General features: G+C 41.7%; 1 protein-coding gene across 4 annotated transcripts in view; it reads right to left on the reverse strand.

Moving 5' to 3' along the window:
- Positions 1-27,276, reverse strand: part of ZNF385D (zinc finger protein 385D) — a 442,245-nt gene that overhangs the window by 329,781 nt on the left and 85,188 nt on the right. For all 4 annotated transcript variants that reach the window (XM_063922204.1, XM_063922205.1, XM_063922206.1 and 1 more), the window contains exon 2: positions 5,075-5,217. In XM_063922204.1, coding sequence (XP_063778274.1) covers positions 5,075-5,217 — 143 coding nt within the window. The remainder of the gene's footprint in view (positions 1-5,074; positions 5,218-27,276) is intronic.

The following is a 27,276-nucleotide window of genomic DNA, read 5'->3' on the forward strand; positions in this document are numbered from 1 at the left end:
GAGCACTGCAAGGTATAACAGCTGCAAATAAATATGAGAGTGCTTGATAACAGTACAGTGAGAGATGCATACACCCCCACCCCCTTCTATTACCTGGGCTTCCATATTCTGTAGCATGGCTTGCTGGACTGACTAATTATTACTGCCACGTGCAGTAATAACAGGAAATATGAAGACATGCTTTATTTATTCATCTGGCTATAGAAGAAGCCTGAAATCTTCTATAGTAAGTATACCACATAGTTAGGTTTAAAGCCCAGGGGATGTAGGGGTGGGGGGGGGGGGGTTAGGTTTACTAGCCACCAGGAAGTGTTAAGGTTGGGGGAGGGGGGGGTTAGGTTAGAATTAGGCTGTGGGTAGGGAAGGGTGTTAGGCACCCCCATGGACGGTTAGGGTTAGGCTGCGGGGAAGGGTGGATTAGGTTTAGGCAGCAGGAAAGGGGGACTTAGGTTTAGGCACCAACACAGGGAAATTAGGGTTAGGCACTAAGAGGGGAAGTTAGGGTTAGGCTGTGGGAAGGGAGGGTTAGGGTTAGGTGATAGGGAAGAACACCCTTAACTCACCCCTGTTGGGATTGCTGTTGTCAGAATTCCAGCATCAGTATTATGCCCGCTGGGATCCTGTGCACTGGGATATCATACAGAACCCGTATGTGCATGTCCTTCCATTCAAAATGGCATATGGTACAGTACAGTGGAAATATACTTGTTTTAACTACTGGTAATCTTAGTGCTTAGAGTGTGCACCTACATTTTCCTTTTCCTACATGGCAATACAAGTCTCTGCATAGTAGTGCCTCTTATTATGTTTGAATTTAGCATGTGCAGTCCAGCCCCCTACTTGAAGGTTTAGACTAGTTCTGTTTGGTACTATCCCACCCATCTGCCCTTACTGTAGGTAATTTTAATTAACACAGGTCCTTACATTGCTGTGTAGATATTAGAATGCACATTATTATGTTATTTCTACATAAACTGATATAATGTGTTAGTATTAGTGATGTTATGGACCCATCTGATGGGGTTCACCTTGGAGTGGTAGATGATCCTGCATTTTTGTGCAAACGTGCTAAGAACCTCATTTATATTACATATTAAACTCAGAGTTTATCTTAATTCTTTTGACTATCAGCATTATTAGCGCTTAAAGTGTGCACCTGCAATTTCTTTCTCCTGCATGTCAAAACAAAACTGACCAATATACCAATATGTGTTAATAATTAGAAATATATGTATGTGTATGTATATATATACATATATATATATATATATATAGACAAAAATAGCCAACATCTAATTCAATGAAAAAAAAATCACATAATATTTATTACTGCATATTGCAATAAAAAAGTGCAGTGCATATCAAAAAAAGTGCATCAAAGAGTAGGAGACTGGGTTTCACATGTCACAATCAAGAACATTATAAATGGAGTACTTATCCAAAAGATGTCAGGGGGGTAAAGCAGTGCCAGTCATCCTAGTAGGTTTATAGCTCGACAGCTGTTTTGGTACTTCATCAGCACCTTAATTATGAGCATACCAAACCATTGTACAGCCATCTCCTATATACACAGAACATAATCTAATTAACAAACTCAACTGTGAACAACACATTACACCTGTATCCCTGCATCCATGAGACTAGAAGTGCGTCAAATGACAGTGGAACAACAGGAAACCATCCCACACTGTCATGACAACAATACAACACAACAATGTGGGTCCTGCACAACCGGAAGTGACGCGGCTGAACAAGAAGTAGTGGCCGCATCACCAAGCAACAGGGGAGCAAAACAGGAAGTTGTCACACATTGTCAGGGCAACTATAAGCACAATATTATGGGTCCTGTGCAACCAGAAATGACGTGGAAGTTACGGCTGCTTTACCAAGGTAACCATACCAATATATCTCAGTTAAGAGCGGTTACCATGGTGACCCAATGGGCTAATGTGAAATACAGGCAACTTTCACTCGGCTAAGCTGGTTTAAAGGCAGCATGTTCAAGTATAAGCTATATTTTAAAACTTGATATAGTCCTGTGCATATTCGTAGATGGTCATACAAAGTAACAAACATAACAAACACATACAAACATAAATAAATACATACAAATAGAGGACATCAACATATGGAAAAAAAGAGAGCAGCATTATAGTAAGCAAATACATGTGTATATACCACCATCAGGTCCACAAAATAGTTCCTATAAAAAACAGTTAAGGGTCTGTGCCTCACTGAGACCATTAGGACTAACAGCATTAAGGCAATAAATCCACATACATTCCTTCTGAAGAAGGAGTTTATTTCGATCCCCTACTCTTCTGAGAGGTGGAATTTGGTCGATTGGCAAACAGAGGAATTCCCTGAGTGTATGTTTATATAGCTGGAAATGTCTCGCCACTGGAGGAGTGTTGGAGTCCAATTTCAACATAGCCTTTTTGATGGATGACCGATGTATGGAAATCCGTTCTTTAAGTGAGCAAATTGTTTTCCCCAAATAAACTTTATTACAGGGACATATGATCACGTATATTACAAAACGACTGTCCCAGTCCAAATGGTGTATTATATCATATACAGTTCCTTTAACGGGATCCATAAACTTATTCCCCAAGCACAAAAAAATGACAATTTACACACCCATGACATCAATATACTCCATTCTTGGGTTGCAACCAAGTGGTAGTTTTATTAGGCCCAATGTCTGATTTGGTCACAGTGTCCTTGATGTTCTGACTCCTTTTATAGCACAAAAGGGGATTATTTTGGCAAAAAGGTCCAATGGTATCATCCAGAAAGAAAGAGACCCCTGGTGCGCTTGAATACTGGTAGCAGCCCGAAGAATGAAAGGGACAGGTGTAGTTGAGAATATGATAATAGGTTGACCTATGGGCATGCTGATGAATCAGAGTTTGTGATCATTCCCGATCTACAGGCCCAATCTACAGGAGGATTCAGGAGAGTAGGTGGATGTGGTCGAGTCTGCTCTGGATGATGGCAGAAGGTGTGGTGGTTATACAGCCGGATTGGAGGGCTTAGCTCTAAGATCATTGGCACCTTCCATTCTTCTGGCATATAGAACAGTAGTTAAGGAGTGGAAGAGATATGTACACATGCGTCAAAATCAAGGGACCTAAATGACCATCACTCTCCATGCATTAACCATACCTTACACCTGTCAAGTTCTGCAGTATAATTAACCTTGATGTTCCTGCATATGACTGCAATCATTCTGGACAGACATTGCATTGAAAATTCCAAGGAGCTATTTAAAGCTTTTAAAAACTGCTGATATTATTCTATCTTACAAGTACAGTACAAGTGGTGACCCATTCATACAATCCAAACCATTTGTTGGATGTGAATTCTTCAGTATTCCTATTGTGTAAGCATTGTTTTGTCTCTGAAGGTGTTAAGTAGCGCCACGTGGAGTCACAAAAAGTTTAAGTCAATGGTATCATCCGACTGGGCTATATGCCAGTGTTTCAGAATATTCTCATGAATGTGCTTAGAGGAAATGGAACATGTGGTTGAAAACACCAATCTATCTGTATCATTGTCACATTTGCAACACTCCAAGGTTGGATTACGTGATAAATTCATACAGTGGGAAATGGCATTTTGGATTTCTTGCCCAGCATATCCTCTCTCTAAGAACCTTTCACCAATTTCTTTCAGGGCTTGTGTAAGCTCATTAGCATATGAGGTAATTCGCACCACCCTAAGTAGTTGTGATAGTGGTAATCCACGTTTCAGGGGTTCAGAGTGAAAGCTGTCCACCACAAGTAATGTGTTTTTATCAATTTCTTTCCTAAAGATTTTGATAGAGAGGACACCTTCTCTCAAAAAGACACATACATCTACATAATTAAGCACAGTTTCACTAAAGGAAACTGTGAACCTGATGGTGGTATCAAGTGAATTGAGGACATCAATTAACTCGGTTAGGTGGTCAACTCCACCAGTGCACATCATAAAAAATAATCTATATATTTTACATAAAAATATATAAATTGTGGATAAAAAAAGATGTGATATAATGTGCTGCTTCTTGTATAAGTGCATGAAGAGGTTGGCGTACAATGGGGCCACATTGGACCCCATCACCATCCCCCTCAGCTGCAAGTAATATGAGTTTTCAAAAAGAAAATCTTCTTTTGCAAAACCACTTCTAATAAGAACAGCAAAAAAATTAATATTCAGGCCTTTATAGTGTGAACATAGACGAACGCGGGGACGAACGCCCGAACACAGTCCAAACCATCACTATGCTTAACACAAACCATCACTATGCTTAATGTTAGTGTACAAGCTGCTAATTTCGAGGGTTACCATTAAGCAGTATTCCGGTAAAGTGCCAAGTGCATTGAGTTTACAAATAAAGTCTGACATTTCTTGCTGTTCCACTGTCATTTGACACACTTCCGGTCTCGTGGATGCGGGGATACAGGTGTAATGTGTTGTTCACAGGTGAGTTTGTTAATTAGATTATGTTCTGTGTATATAGGAGATGTCTGTACAATGGTTTGGTATGCTCATGACTAAGGTGCTGCTGAAGCACCGAAACAGCTGTCGAGCTATAAACCTACTAGGATGACTGGCACTGCTTTACCCCCCTGACATCTTTTGGATATGTACTCCGTTTATGATGTTTTTGATTGTGATATGTGAAACCCAGTCTCCTACTCTTTGATGCACTTTTTTTGATATGCACTGCACTTTTTCATTACAATATGCCATAATAAATATTATGTGATTTTTTTTCATTGAATTAGATGTTGCTGGCTATTTTTGTCTATATTGAACATTTACGAGCCTTGCAATGTGTGCTGCTTGCCTCATACTATACAGTATATAAAATCCTAAATTCTATTCTATTTTTTTTTTACAATGGCTGCTTACTCTTTCATTACAATTACATTTCAAAGGCTTCTGCATACAGTAGCACCACAGGATTTCAGCATAATACACAATACATAATTCAGCATAATACACAATACCAGCTAAGAATGAGCAAGTGCTGAAACACTTTTCCAGAAGAAAGCTAGAAAATCCACAATTGGGATATACTTACCGCAGTAAGGTTTGGGAACAGATTAATTGCTGCTGCACTGTCCAAAGAAAATGGAAGTAATTGTTTTATATCCAGTGGTAGCTGCAAGGTTGGGAATGGGGGACGGACCAGCGCAGAAAGCGCGGGGCTCTGGCATGTACCACCTAGAAATGACAGAAAACAGGTACTGTAAGATGTCAATTCTAAACACAAGATAAAATTATAAATATCTGTTTGTTTGATAACGTCTTAGAAATTATGAATGATTATTCATGGACTATATTCAGAAATGAAAATACAAAATTTTACAATTATTGAAATGCTGGTGCCAAATTCCGACAAGGATCACAATATTGGCGCCGGAAACACGATCGCCGGGATACCAACAGCCGGGATACCGATAGCCGGGATCCCGAACGAGCTTGGACTGGGACGCCAGGCAAATAAGCTGCGAGAAAGGGAAGGTTAGGTTTAGGATGGGGAAGGGGGGGGATTAAGATTAGGCTGTGGGGAAAGGAGGGTTAGGGTTGTCCGCATAGAAAATCAGATTCGTTAGACAAGATTAATGCCACTGTGCTTCTCATTATCAGTTAGCCAGGTGAACATTTCTGAATATCACATTTTTTAGAAAATGAAATGTATCATTCAGAGTCTGGCAAGAAGCTTTGAATAGAATAAATAAATTATATTTAGTTCTGCAGAAAACAACTTTTATACCTGGAGTTTATATTACAATGTTAGTCATTTAAAAGAGTCATAAAAGCAAGTTTATAAGAAATTTCAAGTTTTGCTCACTTTTCGTATTATTCGCTCACTTTATGAGCTCTATTGATCGGCAGCCAACACTTTAATTTTTGTAGCTCTTAGGACTTTGTTATATGGTGAAAGATAGTTTCATTTATCTAACATACAGTAATTTCTAAAACATGAAAATATATTGATTAGACTTTTGGCTAAAGTACTATTAATAAAGTCTGCAATTTCGAATTCACAGCATTGCTGGGAATTAGTAATTCTTTAAGATCATTATGTGCCATGAAAAAATGAGTTATTGCTATGTGCTGAAAATCTGTCTAAAGTTTAAAAGACTTTGAAAAATGGAAGAGATAGAGAGAAAGAGAGAGAGAGAGAAAGAGAGATAGAGAAAAGGGGGGTACACACGGGGAGATGTGTGCTGAGCGATCTATCACAGAACACACAGCACACATCTCCCCCCACCCCCCGCTCAGCACACATGTGTGCTGAGCGGAGGAGAGGGGACGTGGTGGGGACGCTCACTTCACCCAGCAGTGACGTGAGTGATCTGACTAGATTGCATCTGCATGCAGAGCCATAATTATGTGTGTGCTGATGGTGCCTTGCCCACAGTGCAACTGCACTGAAGGCGCATCCTCTGGCAGCACACCCCCATGTAAGACCGTTTTAGTTAGGTGTAAGTGAGGTGTAAACTCCGCTGGGTGTCGGCGCCTGTCTCCCCCCACCGCCAACTCTGTAAGGGAGGGGGAGCGCTACTGAAGGCACCATTTGTTGTTACACAGCCAAGACTTGCCGCCGGCAATAGGGAGGGAGTGGAAGTGCTACTGCAGGCGGCAGCTCCGTTAAATGAGCTGCCGTCGCTCTGCCTGTGAGACTCGCCGCCGGCAAAGAGGAGGGAGTGGAAGCACTACTGCAAGTGGCAGCTCCGTTAAATGAGATGCCGCTGCTCCGCCTGTGAGATCTGCCGCCGGCATTGAAGAGTGAGTGGGAGCGCTACTGCAGGTGGCAGCTCCGTTAACTGAGCTGCCGCTGCTCCGCCTGTGAGAGCCACTGCCGGCAATGGAGAGGGACTGGGAGTGCCTGTACAAGAGTGACTGCACCTGGCCGGCCTGGATGCCGGATCGGCCACAGAGGTGACTGTAAAAAAAAAAAACACACACACTCTCTCACACTCCCTGCTTAATGTGTAGAGCTCTGTTGCTGTAATACTCTCTCTCTCTCTCTTTCTCTCACTCTCCCTCCCTAATGTGTAGAGCTCTGTTGCTGTAATACACACACACTCTCTCTCTCTCTCTATATATATAGATAGATAGATAGATAGATAGATAGATAGATAGATAATGTGTATAACGGGGACTCTGCCTAATGTGTAAAAGGGGGCTCTACCTGTCGTACTATGCAAAAGGGGGACTCTGCCTGCCATAATGTCTAAAATGGGGCTCTACCTGCCATAATGTGTAAAATGGGACTATACCTGCCGTACTGTGTAAAAGGGGGACTCTACGTGCCGTACTGTGTAAAAGGGAACTCTGCCTGCTGTACTGTGTAAAAGGGAGCTATGTGGCCATGCCCCTTCCCCATGAAGCCACACCCCTATATTTTTGGCGCGTGCATTGGCCCTGTTATATTTTTTTTGTGGGGGGGGGGGCGCCAATGCTGTTCTTTGCACACAGTGCTAAAATGTCTAGTTACAGCACTGCCTGCATGCAGGCAACTCTAGAGTCAGCGATACCAACGTGCGGTCCTGCGCATTGGTATCGCGATGGGGCATACACACAAAGCGACATGTGCTTTTTTCTAAGCAATCTAGAGAGACTACTTAGAATTTAAGCACACGTCGCTATGTGTGTACCCCCTAAACAGAGAGTTAGAGAGAGAGATAGTGAGAGAGAAAAGATAGAGAGAAAGAGAATAAAATGAAGTTACATATCAGTTAATATTACTTTTGTAGATCGAATCATAAGTAACAAAAATGTGCTAATACAGTATACAGTATGTATTACTTGATATTGATAACTTGATAAGCTGAACATGTGACATGGTCAGTCTTTCTTTTACTCATTTCAACAGTTAATGGATCTTCAAGAAAACAATAAACTGTATCTATTAAGGAAATGTGCATACAGAATATAAAAAAAAAGTTCTGTAAATAAAGAAACAGGTGAAGGATGGGTAAAGGTGCACAAAAAGACAGTGGGGGAGACATAACAAGCAGTAAAAAGAGTGGACAAGTTGGCCACTGCCGAAGTTGCTCATAGCAGCCAATCTGCTTTGAGGTAGCATTCATCAGGTACATTCTATAAAATGATAGGTAGGTGCTGATTGGTTGCTATGGTCAACTTCTCCACTGACCCACTTCACTCTTTACACTGCTTGATACATCTCCCCCTGCGTTACAAAATTTAGTGTAACAATAATGATAATATTGAATAATAATTCGTACTAATCTCATCATAAAACAATAAAATAGCAATATGAGCATAGTTTTGGAACATTTTAGGTGCTCCTTTTTCTTTTAAGAGATATACAAAATAATTGCTATTTATTCCACTGTGGCAAGCACCTCTTGCTCTTATTTTATAAAGAAGGTGGTGTAGTAGGGCTGGTTTTCATATCTAATCAATCTGAGAATATATGAGAGGTATCTGTTGGGATTTGTGCTACAATGTTAATTTGGCATCTCTTTAGTACAATAATATACATTTTTAAAGTGTAATACAGTAAAAGGCAGCTTTTCTGTTTACAGCAGTTGAAGGTTACCACCTGTTTATAGTTTATTTTTGGGGTTTTCCCAGTACCTTATGAATGTTGTTGGAAAAGTTGGACAATTACTACCTAATTAGGTCATCATAGTGTGAATGGGCAATACTATGTGAAAAAAATGCTTACACAAACAGTCATTGTAGACAATAATTTAATTAAATAATAGGTTAACCTTTACATTAGATCACAGGTTCTCAACTTGGTCCTCACAACCCAAAACAGGTCTTGTTTTCTGGGTCTCCTCACAGAATCACAGGTGAAAAAATATGCTCCACTTGTGAATCTTTAAATGTATCAGTGAGTAATGAATACACCTCTGCACCTGCTAGGTGACCTGAAACACCTGTGATCTTTGAATTACATACAGTAGTCATCTTTGGGTAAAACTATGGGTACTGAACTTGAATTGAAATTTGTTTACAAAAGCAGACTTTTAGTAAGTGAAGTTAGTTATGCAGAGCCTGATTCAGAGCTACACACGATTTGGTCACATCTATGCAACCGCACGGCCCTCAGCCAACCACTTGTGAAAGTAGCAGTGATCACTATCAATTTGGATGTGCACCAGCCCTATCCATAGTTCAAGAGTTCTGTCAGAACTCAGTGGGATCTCTGCATATGCACAACATTGAATAGACTGCAAATCTGCTAGAGGCTCACTACTAGCTCACAGCACACTTTTCCTACAAACACACACAAAGGGGGTAATTCCAAGTTGATCGCAGCAGGATATTTTTTAGCAGTTGGGCAAAACCATGTGCACTGCAGGGGGGGCATATATAACATTTGCAGAGAGAGTTAGATTTGGGTGGGTTATTTTGTTTCTGTGCAGGGTAAATACTGGCTGCTTTATTTTTACACTGCAATTTAGATTGCAGATTGAACTCACCACACCCAAATCTATCTCTCTCTGCACATGTTATATCTGCCTCCCCTGCAGTGCACATGGTTTTGCCCAATTGCTGAAAAAAATCCTGCTGCGATCAACTTGGAATTACCCCCAAAGTTAGATTCACTAAGCCACAAGTGGAGATGCGGCAGACAAGGGTGTGTACTAAGTTGTTCATCGTTGCAGATGTCGGCACTAATGCATGCGCTGTTGTGGAAATTTGCAAGATAAATCTGCCGAGCGGACTTGCACACAACTGTAAATCAGGCCATATACTTGCATTTATAGAAAACCATAATTAAGTCAATACAACACAATATATATGTTTAGAATATGTAATCAAATGCCTTAGTTTCTTCTTGTTTATTTAACCTTTTGTGCACAGGATACGTTAAACTTGAACAGGAGTTATTGGAAATTGCCGGCAATAAGTGGCTATGAACAGCAAACATTCGCTGCACATTGAAGTAAATACACTTTACAACACAGAACGTTCCAGTCAATAGCTGAAGAGAACATTGCACAGTGGGTTTTTAAGAAGCACTTGTCTGCTAACAACCACGTTTTCATTGCAGGGAAAACAATCTTCTCAAGTGTCTGCTCATATTGGCAACAAGTTTGTTGATAGTCCCATAACACAATATGTTGGCCTGTAATATATTAATTCATCAAAATGAACATCTTGAGGAAGATGAAAATAATTCATGCTACAGCATTTCCAAAACTGGTTATTCTGTAAAAATAAGTCTTTTTAGAGAGCATTCACTTAAATAGCCATTTGCAATCATTACACCCAATTTTACAGTATGCTATTCCGCATATTAAATTAATATGTAATACATTATAAAAAATCGTCAGGTTCAGTTGCCATTGTTAGCGCATCTTCATTTTTGCACAGACTTAGAGGTTTATTTACTAAAGTGCGGGTTAATAGGGATTCAGATTCTACTTATCATTTACAGTATCTAGCGCCTTCTAGAAGATGACAGCTTGAATCTGACTGGTTGCTATGGGCAACATCTATAAACCTGCAATTTAGTAAATGTGCCCCTATGACTCCTTTAATTTTAATTTTATAACCCAAATAAGACTACTGACAAACACCTCAGTAGTCATAGGCCTGGGATACAGAGATATACTGTAAATGAACAAATGAGCAATTGTATAAAATGTAGTCATTAAAAATTTAATTATTAAATGAACACTTATCACATGAGCTCATGATTGATCAAGTTCAAACATCTGAATACCTATTCATAGGTATACTTCAGTTCACATATACCTATGCGTAAATCTTTCGACACTGAAAATGAGTCTGAGAATACAGATGTGTGCTCCTTCACATAGCCTCAGTACAGCACAAGATCATACCTCCCAACTGTCCTGGTTTTCGCGGGACACTCCCGTTTTCCAGGGGCAGATGGGAGGACCCTGTCACTCACTGCTCTGCTGTGAATGAATAGATGCTGTGCGCATGCGCATAGGAGGGACAGGGGGCATGCCAGCAGCTCACAGAGCACTGGGTATGCTACCACAGTGATGAAAATGGGGGGGGTGGCTTTCAAATGTGTCATTCACAAAGTCATGCCCTCTTTTCACAAAGCCCCGTCCCTTTATGGTTTCATCGCGCAAAGGAGTCCCATTCTGATCATTGTGAGTATTGAGAGGTATGCAAGACCCCTGGCACAACTGAGCCACTCCGACAGGTGTAGCATACAGTCTTTTTCTTTCTTATTTGCAGGTGCAGCAAAACACCACTCAAGGGGCGGTATTCAATTCTTTTCACCCCCTTCCACACCGGTTCTGTTTCTGCTGTCGGGAGTGGTATAATAATTTCAGCTCACTACCCCTGGGGTTGTGAGGGCGCCCAACCCTTTACGCAGCTCTGATTACTATGGGCGCAATATGCGCGATAACGGGGATCACTTTATAAAAGAGATTGGGCGTGATATATTATTTGAATACCACCCAAGGTGTACTAAAGATGCTAGGCTGCGATTTTACCTACATTGGAATTACTTTTACACGCAGTTACCGTATTTTTCGGACCATAAGACGCACTTTTTCTCCCCAAAAATGTGGGGGGAAAAGTATGTGCGTCTTATGGAGCGAATAAGACGTTTGCGGGTAGCGGCGGCCGGCGGGTAGCGGCGGGTCCTGGATGCTGCTGCGGCCACATCTCAGCAGCAGAGCCGGCATCATGTAAACTCCCCCGCTCCCCCCCACCTCCTCAGGAGATGCTGGGAACCACTTGTACTGTCGGGTAGCGGCGGCCGGCGGGTAGCGGCGGGTCCTGGATGCTGCTGCTGCTGCGCCGTCATCAGCAGAGCGCAGAGCGGCCACATCTCAGCAGCAGAGCAGGTGTCATGTGACTCCCCCGCTCCCCCCCACCTCCTCCCTCCTCAGGAGACGCAGGGAACCACTGGTACTGTCAGTGTGTGTGTGTGTGTGTGTGTGAGTGTGTGTGTGTGTGTGTGTGTGTGTGTATGCTGGCTCTGGTGTGTGTGTGTGTGTGTGTGTGTGTGTGTGTGTGTGTGTGTGTGTGTGTGTATGCTGGCTCTGATGTGTGTGTGTGTCTGTGTATGCTGGCTCTGACAGAAGGCTGCACTGTATTCTTGAGTCTGAGAAATCACAGAAATATTTCTTAGAGGTCAGAATATTTTTTTCCCATTTTTCCTACTCTAAAAACTAGGTGCGTCTTATGGTCAGGCGCGTCTTATGGTCCGAAAAATCATGTGAGCACACACGCCCTTAGTACATGACTCAAGCTTGTAATTATGTTCTCTTATAGTAGCAATAACTCATTCCACTTTTTGATTAAATTGACTATTGTCACTTTCCACATCACTATCATCCAAAACGGCAAGTTGTTTAGTAGTGCTGACACTTTATTCTGCTTCTTCACTTCACTATGTGAACAGCAACTCTGCTATTCAACTCCTAAAGCTTCTCTATACCCTTTTACAAACACAATGAGGAGAGGAGATGTACTAAGCCTTGGAGAGTGATAAAGTGGAAGAGATAAAATATCAGCCAAGCAGCTCTAAATTGCCATATTACAGGCTGTGTTTGAAAAATGACAGGAGATGATTGGTTGGTGTTTTATCTTTCTCTACTTTTTTCATTTTTTTCTTATTGTTTTTTTCACTTACAGTTCCAATTGACTAGACTCATGCTCCTTCATTGTTTCTCTGCCTCCATGTTCTCTCCTGGCAAAGGCCTTTGTGTCATTCCCTGGCAGTTGCTCACCTGTACTGTGGCTACAAGTAAAATACCCATCTTATAGCTTGTGCATATGGCCATGAGCAAAGGCACTTAAGGAGAGCAAGGGGCCAGTCTGCAGGATTCGATCAGGCCCCCTCCTCCCCTCATTGTGCCAGAGTGTACTGAGCATACGCAGGTCTCTGGAAACAAACATAGTGCCCACACCACGATCCAGGGGACATCACTATTGCGCAAGCATGTATCACTGGAGAATGGCCATTTTCCAAGTGATATTTGCAGCTCTGCAGCCAGTGCCAGGCCGACAGAGTGGTAAGCAGGGACGGGCTTGGGCTCCGTTTTGGCCTGGGCAATTGTGAACATATGCATGTCATGGAGGGTGAGCTGACATGATGTATGGGGTGTGTCGCAAGTCAGGGGGCGTGGACTCATTGCACGCCCCCATTTCCATGTAGACGCTTGCTGGGGGTGGAGGCGCACCACGAGTCCGGGAAGCGTGGACTCGCGGAACGCCTACATTTCCATGGAGACTGGTGGGGGCAGCTAAAGCAGAGAGCTGAAGACTGTGCTGCGTGCAGCCTTCCCGGCTCTCTGTGGGACTGGACAGCTCATTGGCCCTTCTGAGATATGCCAGGAGTGCCAGATGGGCTGTCCGGCCCTGGTGGTAAGTATAATTAAATGGGTGCAGGGTGTACGGTGTGTGGGTCCCCCTGAACCCAGGGGCCTGTTTGCACCACATACCTTGTACCCATTATAGATACACCAGTGACCATGAGTACCACACCATGAACATGCATTTTTAAAATCTGGTAAAGTGTGCTTTGCACTCTGTGCTGTAGCAAGGCAAACTCTTAGTCAGCTGATGCTTGCTTTGAGACAGTGGTGGGAGGAGAGAGGAAACAGACCAATAGCGCACTAGCACACTCTCAAAAGAGAGAAGGAAGAATGATTGTGTTGTGAGAAAAGTGGTCTGAAGACCATTTAAATGGTATCCAGACTATAGGTCGACCATGAAATGGTCAACAGTCATTAGGTGGATTACTAATGGTCGACATGGCCATTGTTGTAAAAGGTCAACAGTGCTTATGGTCGATAGGTACAAAAGTCCGACTGGTTCAACTGGTCGACACACATATTGTCGATCGATACACATATGGCCAACACAGCTTTTTTGGAGTTTTTAGCATTTTATTCAACTTTTCAAACTTTACCATCCAAGTGCACTATAATTGGGAATAGTAACCTGTGCCAAGCGCATTGGTAGTGGAGCGAGGCACCTTGGGTGCAGCATGGTTAGCGAAGTGAGCACTAAGTACAGTAACTGGGGTTCCATGTGCTGTGATGGCAAAAACGACACAAAAAAAGTTAAAATACAGTCTCTACCTGTTTTGAGTAAACCTTTTGCCATGTCGACATATTGATGTGTCAATCTTTTGACCCCGTCGACCTTTTCTGCTATCTACCTTCCTCATTTTGACCTAAAGACCCTATCGGCTGTAGATCTTTTGCTTGTAAATCTAGTGATCCCCACACATTTCAACTGGGTATTGGCATCAGTGTGAATACTGCAAATGTAAATGATGGCATAAGCTCTGCTTCCCAAACGTCAGCTGTAGAGGCGTGAAATATTGAATTTCCGGAGGGGGGCCTGAGACACCTGAAAGCAAAAGCTTAGGGGCCCGGCCATTGGTTACAGTCGTGTATGTATGTGTGTTTTCATCCCTGTCTCTCCATGTGGCTTCTCAGGTATGAAGAAAAGAAGACTATTGGTTAGGTGCACTCTTACATACTGATAACCAAGGGGGTAATTCAGAGTTGATCGCAGCAGCAAATTTGTTAGCAGTTGGGCAAAACCATGTGCACTGCAGGTGTGACTGATATAACATTTGCAGAGGGAGTTAGATTTGGGTTGGTTATATTGTTTCTGTGCAGGGTAAATACTGGCTGCTTTATTTTTACACTGCAATTTAGAATTCAGTTTGAACACACCCAACCCAAATCTAACTCTTTCTGCACATGTTATATCTGCACCCCCCTGCAGTGCACATGGGGGGGTCATTCCGAGTTGATCGCACGTAGCAACTTTTTGCTGCCCATGCGATCAACTTGACGCCGCCTATGGGGGAGGTCTTTTTTGCATAGCAAGGCTGCGAACGCTTGTGCAGCCCTGCTATGCAAAAAATGTTTTGTGTGGAACTAGACCAGGGTGTGAGTTACTTACCCTGTGCGATCGGTCCAGCAATGCAGGTCCCAGAATTGATGTCAGACATCCGCCCTCCAAACGCCTGTACACACCTGCGATGGACTCACCACTCCCAGAAAACGGTGAGTTGCTGCCCCGGAACGACTTCCTGGTGTCAATCTTCTTGCAATCACGCCAGCAATCGCTTTCTTCTCTCTTCTGGTCGTTGCCCAACGCACAGGCGCAGAACCAACCCATTCGCACCGCTGCGACAAAGCAGCATGCGAACGGGTCGGAATGACCCCCATGGTTTTGGCCAACTGCTAACAAATTTGCTGCTGTGATCAACTTTGAATTACCCCCCAAGAGTCCTCTTTTTTTTCATACCTGAGACAGTTCATATCTGAGTCCAGGAAGGAACACCAAATCAGAAATTGTTTTCAAATAGTGGCTCTTACATTTTAGATAGTTGGTTTATAATACACATCTATAAAATTATTCCTATTTACCTCTCAATCTTCTGGGAGAAGGATCTAGTGCAGAGTTCAACCTATGTTCTTCCATCCATGTGGTTGTAAGATCCTCTGCTGCAGGGACTAATGTGGATGGGTACATGAGCTCTATAGTGTGCTGTATGATATGGAGGTAATACACTGTACAGATAACTACTCTAATAGTAACATACAGTACCGTACAATATGCAATCAAATGCCAAAAAGTACACGTAAATCAAATAAAGGAAGCAATGTGTAATTGACCATACAGATGGGGCCATCTTTATCTTGGCCTTTAATAGGATTAACTGAGCCAGGGCAGTCAGACTTAATCCCCAGCTGTAATGACTTGATCCCCTGATGTATCTCTCTGTATTGAATTGCAGCTGAGAACAATAGATGAAGGGCTTATGCTAATAAACCATGGTGTGCCAAGGCGCAGCAGAGAAGCCAAGATGAGCGTGGCTCCATCTGTATATAAAAAATAAGAGCTGCTACTGTAGGACTTCAAAACACACAAAGATAAATGCTCAAAACCTGGAGATTTAAATTATTCCAGCTCTTTATATTTGTAATTTCAAGCATGGCATTTAATAAATTCAGTGCACACAAATGTTTTATTATTGTTACTATTATTATTGTTACTATTATTATTAATATTATAATGTTCTTATTCCTGCCACAACAGTGTGAAAAGGGCAGAGCTCTTCCCCCCCCACCTCTCTCTCTCTCTCTCTCTCTCTCTCTCTCTCTCTCTCTCTGCCTCTCTCCCTTCTTGACACTCTTTCTATCTTCCTCTATCTGTTATTTCCCCTCTCACTCTGTCTCTTCCTCTCCCTCCCTGACACCCTCTTTCTCTTCCTATCTCTCTTTCTCCTCTCTCTCCATATCTCTCTCTCTTTGTCTCTCCCTCAGTTCTCTCCCTGACACTCTCTCTCTTGCTCCCTTCTCTATCTCTCTCCATCCCTGACACTCTCTCTCCCACTTGCTCCCCCTCCCTCTCGCTCTCTTCCTAACTCTCTCCCTCTATCGCTTGCTTCCCTTCTCTCCATATCTCTCTCTCCCTGACACCCTCCTTCTCCCTCCCTCTCTCTCTTGTTCCCCCCTCTTGCTCTGTCTCTCTCCCTTATACTCTCTCCCTTGTTCCCCTCTCTCACTCTCTGTATCTCTCTCACTCCCTGATAACCCCTCTCTCTCACTGCCCTGACCTCTCCCTGACACCCCTCTCTCTACCTCCTCTCTATGTCTATTTCCCTTTGTCTCTCTTTCTCTCCCTGACATGCTCTCTGTCTCTCCTTGACACCCTCTATTTCTATCTCTTGCCCTTTCCCCTCCCTATCTCTCTCTCCCCTCTCTCTTTCTCTGACACACTGTCTATCTTGCTCCCCTCTCTCCTCCTGTCTATCGCTCTCGTTCTCTGACACCCCCTGCCTCTCTGTCTCTTTCTCCCACTTACTCTCCCTCCCTGACACACTCTCTGTCTGTCTCTCTCTTTCTCGGTACAAATTAGAGAAGGGGGCATGGCCACGGGTAAAGGGAGCGTGGCCACACCCCTTTTCCTATACTTTCAATGGAAGTTTGGAGAGCCAAAAATCGGTACAGACCATAAAAAAGGTACTGTACCTGCTAAAAAGGTACAGTTTTATATATATATATATATATATATATACATTGACGTATCTATAATGAAACCTGGGTTTAAATATTTTCCTCTCCAAAGTCCTGCACTGGCACTGCAGCAGCAGCACAATTCACCAGGAAAATGTAAAAGCTGACATTTTCCTGGAGATTTGTGCATGTGCAGAAGCAAGGTCTCTGGAAAAATAGGGTGGGCACCATGGTGGTCATTCCGAGTTGTTCGCTAGATGTTTTCGGTCACTGTGCAGCGATCAGGCAAAAAATCTGCAATTCTGTGCAGGCCTATGCAGCACAATGCGCACGCGCTATGTACTTTCACAATAGCCGTTGCAGTTTCACACAAGGTCTAGCGACGCTTTTCAATCGCACTGCTGGCCACAGAGTGATTGACAGAAAGTGGGTGTTTCTGGGAGGTAACTAACCATTTTTGGGGAGTGTGTGTAAAGACGCAGGCGTGTCACAAACAAACGCAGGCGTGCCAGGAAAAACGCAGGCGTGGCTGGCTGAATGCAGGGCATGTTCGTGACATCAAAACAGGAACTAAACAGTCTGAAGTGATCGCAAGCTAGGAGTAGGTCTCGAGCTGCTCAGAAACTGCTCAATTTTTTTTGTAGCAGCGCTGCGATCCTTTCGTTCACACTTCTGCTAAGCTAAGATACACTCCCAGAGGGTGGCGGTTTAGCGTTTGCACGGCTGCTAAAAGCAGCTAGTGTGCGAACAACTCGGAATGAGGGCCCATGTTCCCAGAGATCTGCATATGCGCAGTAGACTCTGACACAATGCTAGATTCTACTGTACTGCAGAGAGGAAGGGACCCACTTGGCGTCTGTACACAGGACCCCCTCTCTTAAACCATCCCAGGCTATATATTATTTATTTACAGTTACTTATATAGCGTCAGCATATACCGTTGCGCTTTACTATATATACAGATGTGTGTGTGTGTGTGTGTGTGTGTGTGTGTGTGTGTGTGTGTGTCTGTGTGTGTGTCTGTGTCTGTGTATGTATGTGCAAAAAGCCTGATTACCCTTTATAATTAAAATAGTTCTTGTTTCATCTTTATTGTAAGTCTCCACATGTTAATTAAAAGGTCTGGCCTGAAATATTATGAGTTTCTTCTTCATCACTGATAAAAAAGCATAGCCTGCATGAATACATCAGATTTATTACACAGAGACCTTTTTTCATTGATAACATTTTCCATTTTGCTAGGGATTTAAAATGAAATTAACAGCTCAGCTATTAGACTGAGACGACAAATGCTACGTGTTGACAATTTTAACCTTAATATTTTATCACATGATTTAATTATAGAGTACTCCAGAGGCACATTCACATGTTGCCAGATAACAGAATGGTGCAATTCAGAGTCCGTTTTGTAGGAAATGTGCAGACGGTGATTTGATCATACTGCAGGTAGCAACTAATCAAAATGTAATCAAGATTTCTTTTTAAAGATGCAATATAAAATGACCCAAGCTGTTCCTTTAGTGCTAAAGATCAGAATTCACATTGGCTACAAATAATTGTGACATTTTTATATTCAACTAAAATCCACAACATCAAAACAAGCTGATGGCTGTGTGGGGTTGGGGCTGGGAGACCGGCGCTAGGAATCCCGGCAGTCAACATATCGACCCCGGGATCCCGGCAGCAGAATGCTGGTGTAGTGGGTGAGTGCAACAAAGCCCCTTGCGGGCTCGGTTGCTCGCTATGCTCACCACAGGTTCTATTCCCACTCTCTGGGTGTCGTGGCATGTCAACTCTTGGGCTGGTAAGCGGGCGGGATCCCGGTGTCGGCATGGTGACTGCTGTGATCCCCAGAGCCAATCACATGACCAGATACCCTTTGTACACAACCCTATTGTGGATTCTTTGGAAGCATGAACATTTTCAATAACCAAATATCCTTTGCTATAGAGTAGATATATTAACACTTTAATAGGAGTATGTATTACTTAAGTACATCACCAATTTAGTTCAGTAATTTGCAAAAGACTGCAAACCTAATTCAGCTTGGATCGCATGCGTGTGCTGACTTTTTTTAGTGCAATGGCATCCCGGAAGGATGTGATTACATTCTGAGTGACAGCGGTGGGCATCGTGGTGGAGGGGACGTGGCATTAAAGGGGAGTGGTTTGGACAATGCAGATGTGCCTGGACTGTTTTTTGGGCAGCCGCGTGACGTCACACACGGCCACTGTGAAGGAAAACATTGTGGCGGTGCAGGGGCTTCCTCTATTTGTGGGGGCTGTGATGTGATGGTAATTAAATTATGATCGCATCTCTGGGCAGCAATTAGGATGATGGGCAGCCCTCAGCATGCGATCATAAACAGTTGCAGTTTTGCTATTTTAGCAAAACTGCAACTGAAGCTGAATAAGGTCCTCAGTCAGCTACTGTAGTTGACATCAATAATGTAGATGCAATCAAAACCTCCACTTGCATCTACGTCACTGGCATACAGCAACACAGCTCAGTGTTGTAATCCAAAATCTAGAAGATGAAGTTACATTATATATGACAGAACTGGTCTAATTTCGATAAGAGGACTAGTGTGAGTTAGAGAAAGATTAGCTTTATATTCTTCCCTTGGAAAGTGGTAGCTAAGTGTTGGCCCTGCTGTTTTTATATTCAAAAGAGTGTTTCAAAAATCTGCCGCTGTCCCTATTCTATCCATTCTACAGAAAAACTATGACAGAAAATGGCCCTCATTTAGGGGCCAATTCAGACGATCAGATCTGAACTGCGCAAGCGTATGCACAGCAATGCGCAGCCGCGACGGACCGCAGCAACGGGGTCCGTTGGTCAGCGACTGGTTGGTGCGAAAATTCCGAAAGCAGCGGCAATTGCAAGGAGATTGACAGGAAGAGGCCGTTTGTGGGTGGCAACTTACCATTTTCAAGGAGTATCTGGGTAAATGCAGGCGTGTCCAAGCGTTGGAAGGGAGGGTGACTGACGTCAAATCTGGTCCCGGACAGGCTGAAGTGATCGCAGCAGCTGAGTAAGTCCTGGGCTGCGCAGAGACTACACAAAATCATTTTGTGCAGCTCTGCTACACATACGATCGCACACTTGCACAGCTAAAATACACTCCCCCTGTTGGCAGCTACTATCAAATAGCAGGGCTGCAAAAATCGCTGCCCAGCGATCAGGTCTGAATTAACCCCTTAGTTAGGAGCTAAGAGGTGAAAATTTGCAATTGGACAAATGACATTATGATGCAAGGTGTGCAAAGATCATTGAAAATAAAGTTACAATCGTACAGTAGGTTCAATTTTGGCAAAGCATAGATGAAGCAGTATCTAGACATATCCCAACAACACAATGAATTATCATCCTCTGATTGTCTCCTTCTATCTTTATCATATTTCAAAACAATAATTTAAACTTAATTAAATTCACTATATAAATATTTGCCAATCAGCATAACTACTGTAGAATGTCTCCAAACATTGTGTAGCCCTGTCCACATCACAAAGGATGCATGCTTAGTGGGGAAAAACACTAGTCTCCTCTTACTATATGCCCTTCATGTTCTCTGATATCACATTTTCATTGGCTTCCACTGGTGTGTGTGGCACAACCATTTATCACTACTGTGCTATGATGTACATCAGTGAATGGGACATATTCCATACTTGTTGGGCAGGTAGTGACAATGCCGTCCTAATCGTGATAGCAGGACAAATGCCTGAAATTGAGACTTTCAAGGCAAAATAGGGTTGTTGTTTTTTGGAACTCGGGAGGTATGTTGTAGTGTCAACAAACTATATTCTGAAGTTCAATACATTCTCTTGTGATCAGTGCATCAGCCTCTATTGGTTTCCCTCAATAGCCATGTCTTAGCACTGCACAATTCAAACTCTGCAACATCCAAGATTTGTTGGAATAACAATGATAAGGAGAAAGCACACTTAATTTATAGCTTAAATATCACTCCAAGGAATTGTTCTATTTTTAAAGAATGATGGTCTGTATGACATACAGTAGAGCTCAGTTATAAGAGAAAGTAAATGTCTGGATCTCTAGCAGTATGAGAACATTCTGGCTTACTACTACTACGTAGGTAAACTGGAAACCTATTACATACACTATTCTCAAATTATGACAAATTATTATTATTATTATTATTATTATTATTATTATTGTTGTTTACTTATAAGGAACCACAAAACAATTGCAGCATTGTGCAGTGAAGAGGGAGAGCATATTACTAAGACACAGTAGAACAACAGCTACTGTAAGTATTGGACACTGAATAAGTAAAAATGGCACAGAAGCTGTAAAAGTCTATATAACATGTCATGTGCCATAAAGATCATGGAAGAGAGACAAAACAGAAGGATGCATGGGTAGACTAAGAAAGAGGCATAAAGAAGACAGAAGACACTGCTCATGGCAGCTTACAATCTAAAAAGGAAAGACAAGGTGTATGGGGTGAGACAATTAAAATAGTCACATAGGGAGTACTGGGCCCACCATGGTGGAGTCAGCTGAATGACTGGTAGACTTTGATGAACAGGTGGGTTTCTTAGGAACATTTATAACATTGGAGGGTGGTGGAGTGTCTGATTGGACATAGCAGTGTATTCAATAGGTAATGAGCAGCTTTCATGAAGTCTTTCTTGATTAAGTATTGCATGCTGATTCAGATGATAATGATGACTGCTTTCATCAGTGAATGAATGGGTGTATAGGTTGCTGCCGACTTTGGGAAGTATATATGGTGTAATGGTTGGGATTACTGCCTCACAGCACTGAGGCCATGGGTTAGTATCCCGCCATAGTCCAAGCCATGTGGAGTTTGCATATTCTCCCAGTGCTTGCATGGCTTTCCTCTGGGTACTCTGGTTCCTCCCACACTTCAAAAATATTTTGGTAGGTTAATTAGCACCCAGTATCAATGAACCCTAACGTGTGTAAGTATGTGTACAGTATGTGTATGGGCAGACAAGATGGATTAAGTAATTCTGCTGTCTAAATCTGTGTTTCTAATTCTATGTTTCTATGACTCTAATACATTCAGAAATTGACAACACTGTATCAGGCCCATTGTCTTAAAATGTATCAACTAAATAGAGAACAAAGCATTTCTATCTTCCCCACTTAAAACTTAGGCAGCCCCTGGAAAGAGAAGGACCTTATCCACAAAAATAACCCCTGGAGAGAGAAGTACCTTATCCACAATACTTCTATTAGGGTTGGATGTATTAACCAATTAACTGACAATTTTTCCCTTCAAAACCATTCATAAATAGTTTTTTTTTTATATTTTCATTTAATATAGTTTAAAAAATATTTTTTAAAATATTTAAATATTATATTATGCACATCTGCAAAACAAATCTAGTCGTCAAAAACTGGGGTGGACAGTGGGGTGGCATTTTTTCATGTAATCTGACCATGCCAGTTAAATTGTTAAAACTACAAACATGGATAGTGTCAGACTGGGACATGAAAGGCCCAATCAGGGAATGCAGCAGTAAGGGCCCATGCCTAGGAGTGTGGCCAGCCTCCAGAGGGGGTGTGGTCAGTCCCCAGAGAAGCTTGGCAAACCATGAAAGAGTGCATGGTCTGGGTCCCTTGACAAATAGATGTAATAAATACTGCTAGTGCATGCAGGATAATGTACCAGATAAATAACAGCAAAGCACAGGCCTGTGCAGTATAATGTAGCATATGTATAATGTATAACTTAATTGCACAGTCCGGAACTTGATCCATAGAGTATAACCAGTTGTCGAATTGGGAATTTTGAAGTAGTGGTAAGGAAAATTTAAAGAGATCTAGTGCTGCCTCCAGGGTTTATTATTGCGCACGCATGTGCCGGAAAAGAGGGCATGGCAACTCCAAATTGGGCATGTCCTTAAGGCAGAGGCATGCAGGGGTGGTGGGGCACAGAGTGAAGGGGAGGTACACAGGGGTGGTGTGATATACACTGATGTACTGATATACACTGATGTACACACTGATATACTAAACCCCTTATACAACCACCTGTACAGCAGTCTACTGTGCAGATCACGTAAAGGAAGAACAAGAGTCATCAGTAGACTGTAGTAAGTTTGATGTGCAGATGGCAGGAGATACACGAAGCTGCTCATCCACCCTGGCTGCACAATCATGAAGAGAAGCATGAGCAGGTAAAATACTGGTCACAGCCTAGTGTCTTTCTACACAGGACAGACAGCAGCGCATCTCACACAGCACTGAGAGCACATACTGTACGGCAACTCACCAGCTTCTGCGGCCCTGCCTGCACACATGGGGTAGTGTGTTACATGCTACCGCATTGATGTTCTGCAAATCCAGAGCTAACGCTCGCCTCTAACCTCATCAGCACAGAGTGCAGACACAGAGACCAGCACATGGTGCACCCGCCACAGTCACCAGACAGAAATGGGGCAACGCTGTATAGTTCTGCATCTTTTTGTTTGTGTGGGTGGCATGATCTATATTGCTATGAAAAGTCCTATGTAAAAGACGACTGATTGGCTGGTGCCGGCGCACTCCACTGGCAGTGAGCCGCATGAGGAGGGAGCACACATCACCAGGCATCACCGGCATGCTCACACTCAGTCACCCAACAGCAGCAGTAGCATGCAGGACACTCCACTGCTGTACAGTCACTTGCTGGACAGGGAATTTCCGGGTCAGTGCATTCTACGTGCCTGTATGTCATACCGCTGCATACCTATGCACTTTGACCACTGAGTTCATAAAGATGAACAAGGCGGGTCTTTATCAGTGTATCAGTCCAAACATGGCGAGAGAAAGCCGTGTCAAAGCCAAAATTATTATCTAATCGTGACGATAGGCAGCTGGGATCAAAGCTAATATATATTATCTGTCCAAGAATGGTGAGAAAAAGCCAATGTAAATTCAGATATATGCATGAACAGCACAGGTGCAAACTTATATGAATACACAGCAAGCGCGATCACCAGAACGCTATCACCAGAATCTGCTTTAAGATCTGAGAGCTGAATAAAGCACCCAATCAAATCAGTGCAATCCTGGTACAGTAATCATGTGCTAAGAGTAGCACAAATTAATTCAAAAACTTGGCATGAATGACCAGGTTGTCTCTGGATAATCATACCACAAAGATAAGGAAACCAAGAGAAAATGTCTTAAATGTTTAAATGAATCATGAACAGCTTGCTGATACTCAGCACCAACAATCTACTGTGTGACGTATCAATAACAGTCCTACTACCAAAATATACATAAACAGTTATATCCTCAGAGATATACATTCAAAGCTCACAAGTTTTTCCGGTTCCCCTTACTTCCTCTGTTGAAAACTAGAAAAAAAAACTCAGTTAAACTTTTTTTTTTCATCATCCCATAAATAGATGAACATTGATATGTAAGACTTGTTCTGATCATATGGATAATGAGATCTAGACATTAGCTGTGTCACAGAAAGTTAATGAGGAATTTTATTAAAATCTGTGGAATTTTGGATACATCAACTCCAAATTAAATAATTATGCCATCTTGCTGTAGTATTCAATGCATGATTTCCTTTAGCATCAGAACAAGATCTACAGATTGCTCATATTCACAGACCTGCCAAACTCCAGGCAAGTCCTGGAAGGAGCCCCCAGATACAGTATACTGTATTAAGAATATCATTTTTCCATATAAAATAAAGGGTCATCAAAGTAGCTAAACCTTCACCCTCTTCTGCTGAGGCACTAAGAGATCTCCAATTATACCCTGACATATCATACTATCTAAAGGAAGAATGTTACAGCCTATAACTTAGCTTTGAGAGAAGCATATATCCGATAGAGATGGATTTTCCCTGTGAAACTATAACATCGGGCCAGATGTAATGCAGTGAGAGACAGCGGGAGCTCCAAGATTCCGATCAAACTGGTATGTTTTTTTTTTTTAAAGTGGTAATCATTTACCCAGCAAAAACAGGTTTGTTTTGCCTTGGAAATGATTGCCGCTTTAAAAAAAAAAAAAAAGTAAGAGTTCGGCCAGAATCTCCCGATCTCTGGCCAACGTGCACCGGCTCATCATGTTCACAACGTCATATCTGGAGAAAGGCTGATGACTTAAAAAGTGAGAAGTAAGTACAACTCTAACTGAAAACAAAGAGAAATGTTCCATAGAATGTAAAACATGATGAAACTGACTTCTGTAAAGAATGTACTATGAACGCTAATGTTTTATCTCTGTTTTTGAATAACCTGACTGATACTACAATTTGCTAATTAGAGCTCACCGAACTGCGAGTAATCCACTTTGAAAGTTAGCTTACAAATTGATTTACACTTTGTTATGTTCCAAAAGGTTACGGGCCCAAATGTTATGTTGATAAATACTGCATGTTAAAGTTATCTTTGTACTTTTACATTTTGAAATCTCTAGATGTTTTTATATTTTTACATGTAGGAATGTTTCTATTTATCCAGAAATATTATTATACTAATACGTGATGCAGTGTAAACCCCTATAAGCGATAAAACTGCAAACTACTCTGTGACAGAAACATCACTTCTCACATGACAACAATTTCAGCTATTCACAATAATAAACAGACATAATTTTATTGGGTATTTTTACTAATATTGGTACAATAATCATTAATTAGCTTAACATGTAACAATTTGAATAGGTTGGTATCGAAATACTGGCAGAATCCCAATGCTCAGAATGCCAACGGATCGTGGTATTTTAACTTTAGACCCAACCCTTACCCTAACCCACACCTCCCACAGCTTAGCCCTATCTGTCCCCTCCCACATCCTAACCCTAACCTAACCCTAAAACTAACCCGAACTCTAATACACAGCTTGAGCATCCGTCGGCATTGTGTGCATCAGGATTCTGGTTTTGGGATTCTGATGGTTAGAATCCCGATTGACAAGATCCTGACTACATCCCATGTCAATCTACATCATTTTCAAGAAGATAATGGTATTTTTTGTCTATTAATAATTTCCACAAATAAATGACATGCTATTAAAACCTTTTGACATCATAGGGCTTACATTTTAACAGTGCAAAATGCCCATTATTTTCCCTTTTACCTTCACAAGTCACAAATCCTAAATGTAATCAGTGTTTTTCAACCGGCAATACTTTTAAATATATTGGTTTGGCTATATTAATAGATACAAAATATTTAGTCACAGTACATCAACAGATAACGGATAAGTGTGAATGATTTAATAAGGGAGCTAGAAAATCACCATAATTTTAATATATGCACCTAAATGTAATATCCTCTGATTCCGGATGTGCAGGATCTTTGTGCAATTATACCCATTTTTTATTTAAAGCAGAAATCTTTTACAAGGCAAATCCAGTTTGGTTTTGCCTAGTAAATGATTGCTGCTTTAAAACGGGAATACACACAGAAATGTCCCGCCCCTCCGGAACTCGGAGGCTATTACATTCAGCGAATGGACTGAATACAAGTTTCTACAGAAGTTCTGTATTGAACTTCTTAAAATACGTAAAGGGTCAACTATATTAATGAAGGGTTTAATATTCCACCCAAAATGGATAGCTTTTCATCATCTAATAAAACCACATACAGAAATTAACAACTTCCAGATATGCTCCATTACATTGCACATGGAATCTTTTAACAACTAAACACCCACCTGGTCTATGGATACATGCAAAAAAAAAAAAATTCTATCATCTGAATAAGCTAAAGAAATAATATAAAACAGAATCAAAGAAAGTGTAGGACAGCTCCATTATTAATTCCTTTGGGGCTGACATTTTATGTCCCATTTCAACATTAATAGCAGTAATTATGAGGTACATATACAAATTTTATATATATATATATATATATATATATATATATATATATATATAGGTGTAACTCAGAAAATTAGAATATCATGCAAAAGTTCATTTATTTTAGTAATTCTACTTAAAATGTGAACCTAATATATTATATAGACTCATTACATGCACAGTGAGATATTTCAAGCCTTTATTTGCTATAATTTTGATGATTGTGGCTTACAGCTTAAGAAAACCCAAAATCCAAAAACTCAGAAAATTAGAATATTGTGAAAAGGTTCAAAACTTTAGGCTCAAAGTGTCACACCCTAATCAGCTAATTAATCCAAACCACCTGCAAAGAGTTCCTGAGCCTTTTAATGGTCTCTCAGTCTGGTTCAGTACAATTCACAATCATGGGGAAGACTGCTGACCTGACAGTTGTGCAGAAAACCATCATTGACACCCTCCACAAGGAGGGAAAGCCTCCAAAAGAAATTGCAAAGGAAGTTGG

The sequence above is a fragment of the Pseudophryne corroboree genome, chromosome 5 (genome assembly GCF_028390025.1).
Source record: "Pseudophryne corroboree isolate aPseCor3 chromosome 5, aPseCor3.hap2, whole genome shotgun sequence".
Classification (NCBI taxonomy): domain Eukaryota; kingdom Metazoa; phylum Chordata; class Amphibia; order Anura; family Myobatrachidae; genus Pseudophryne; species Pseudophryne corroboree.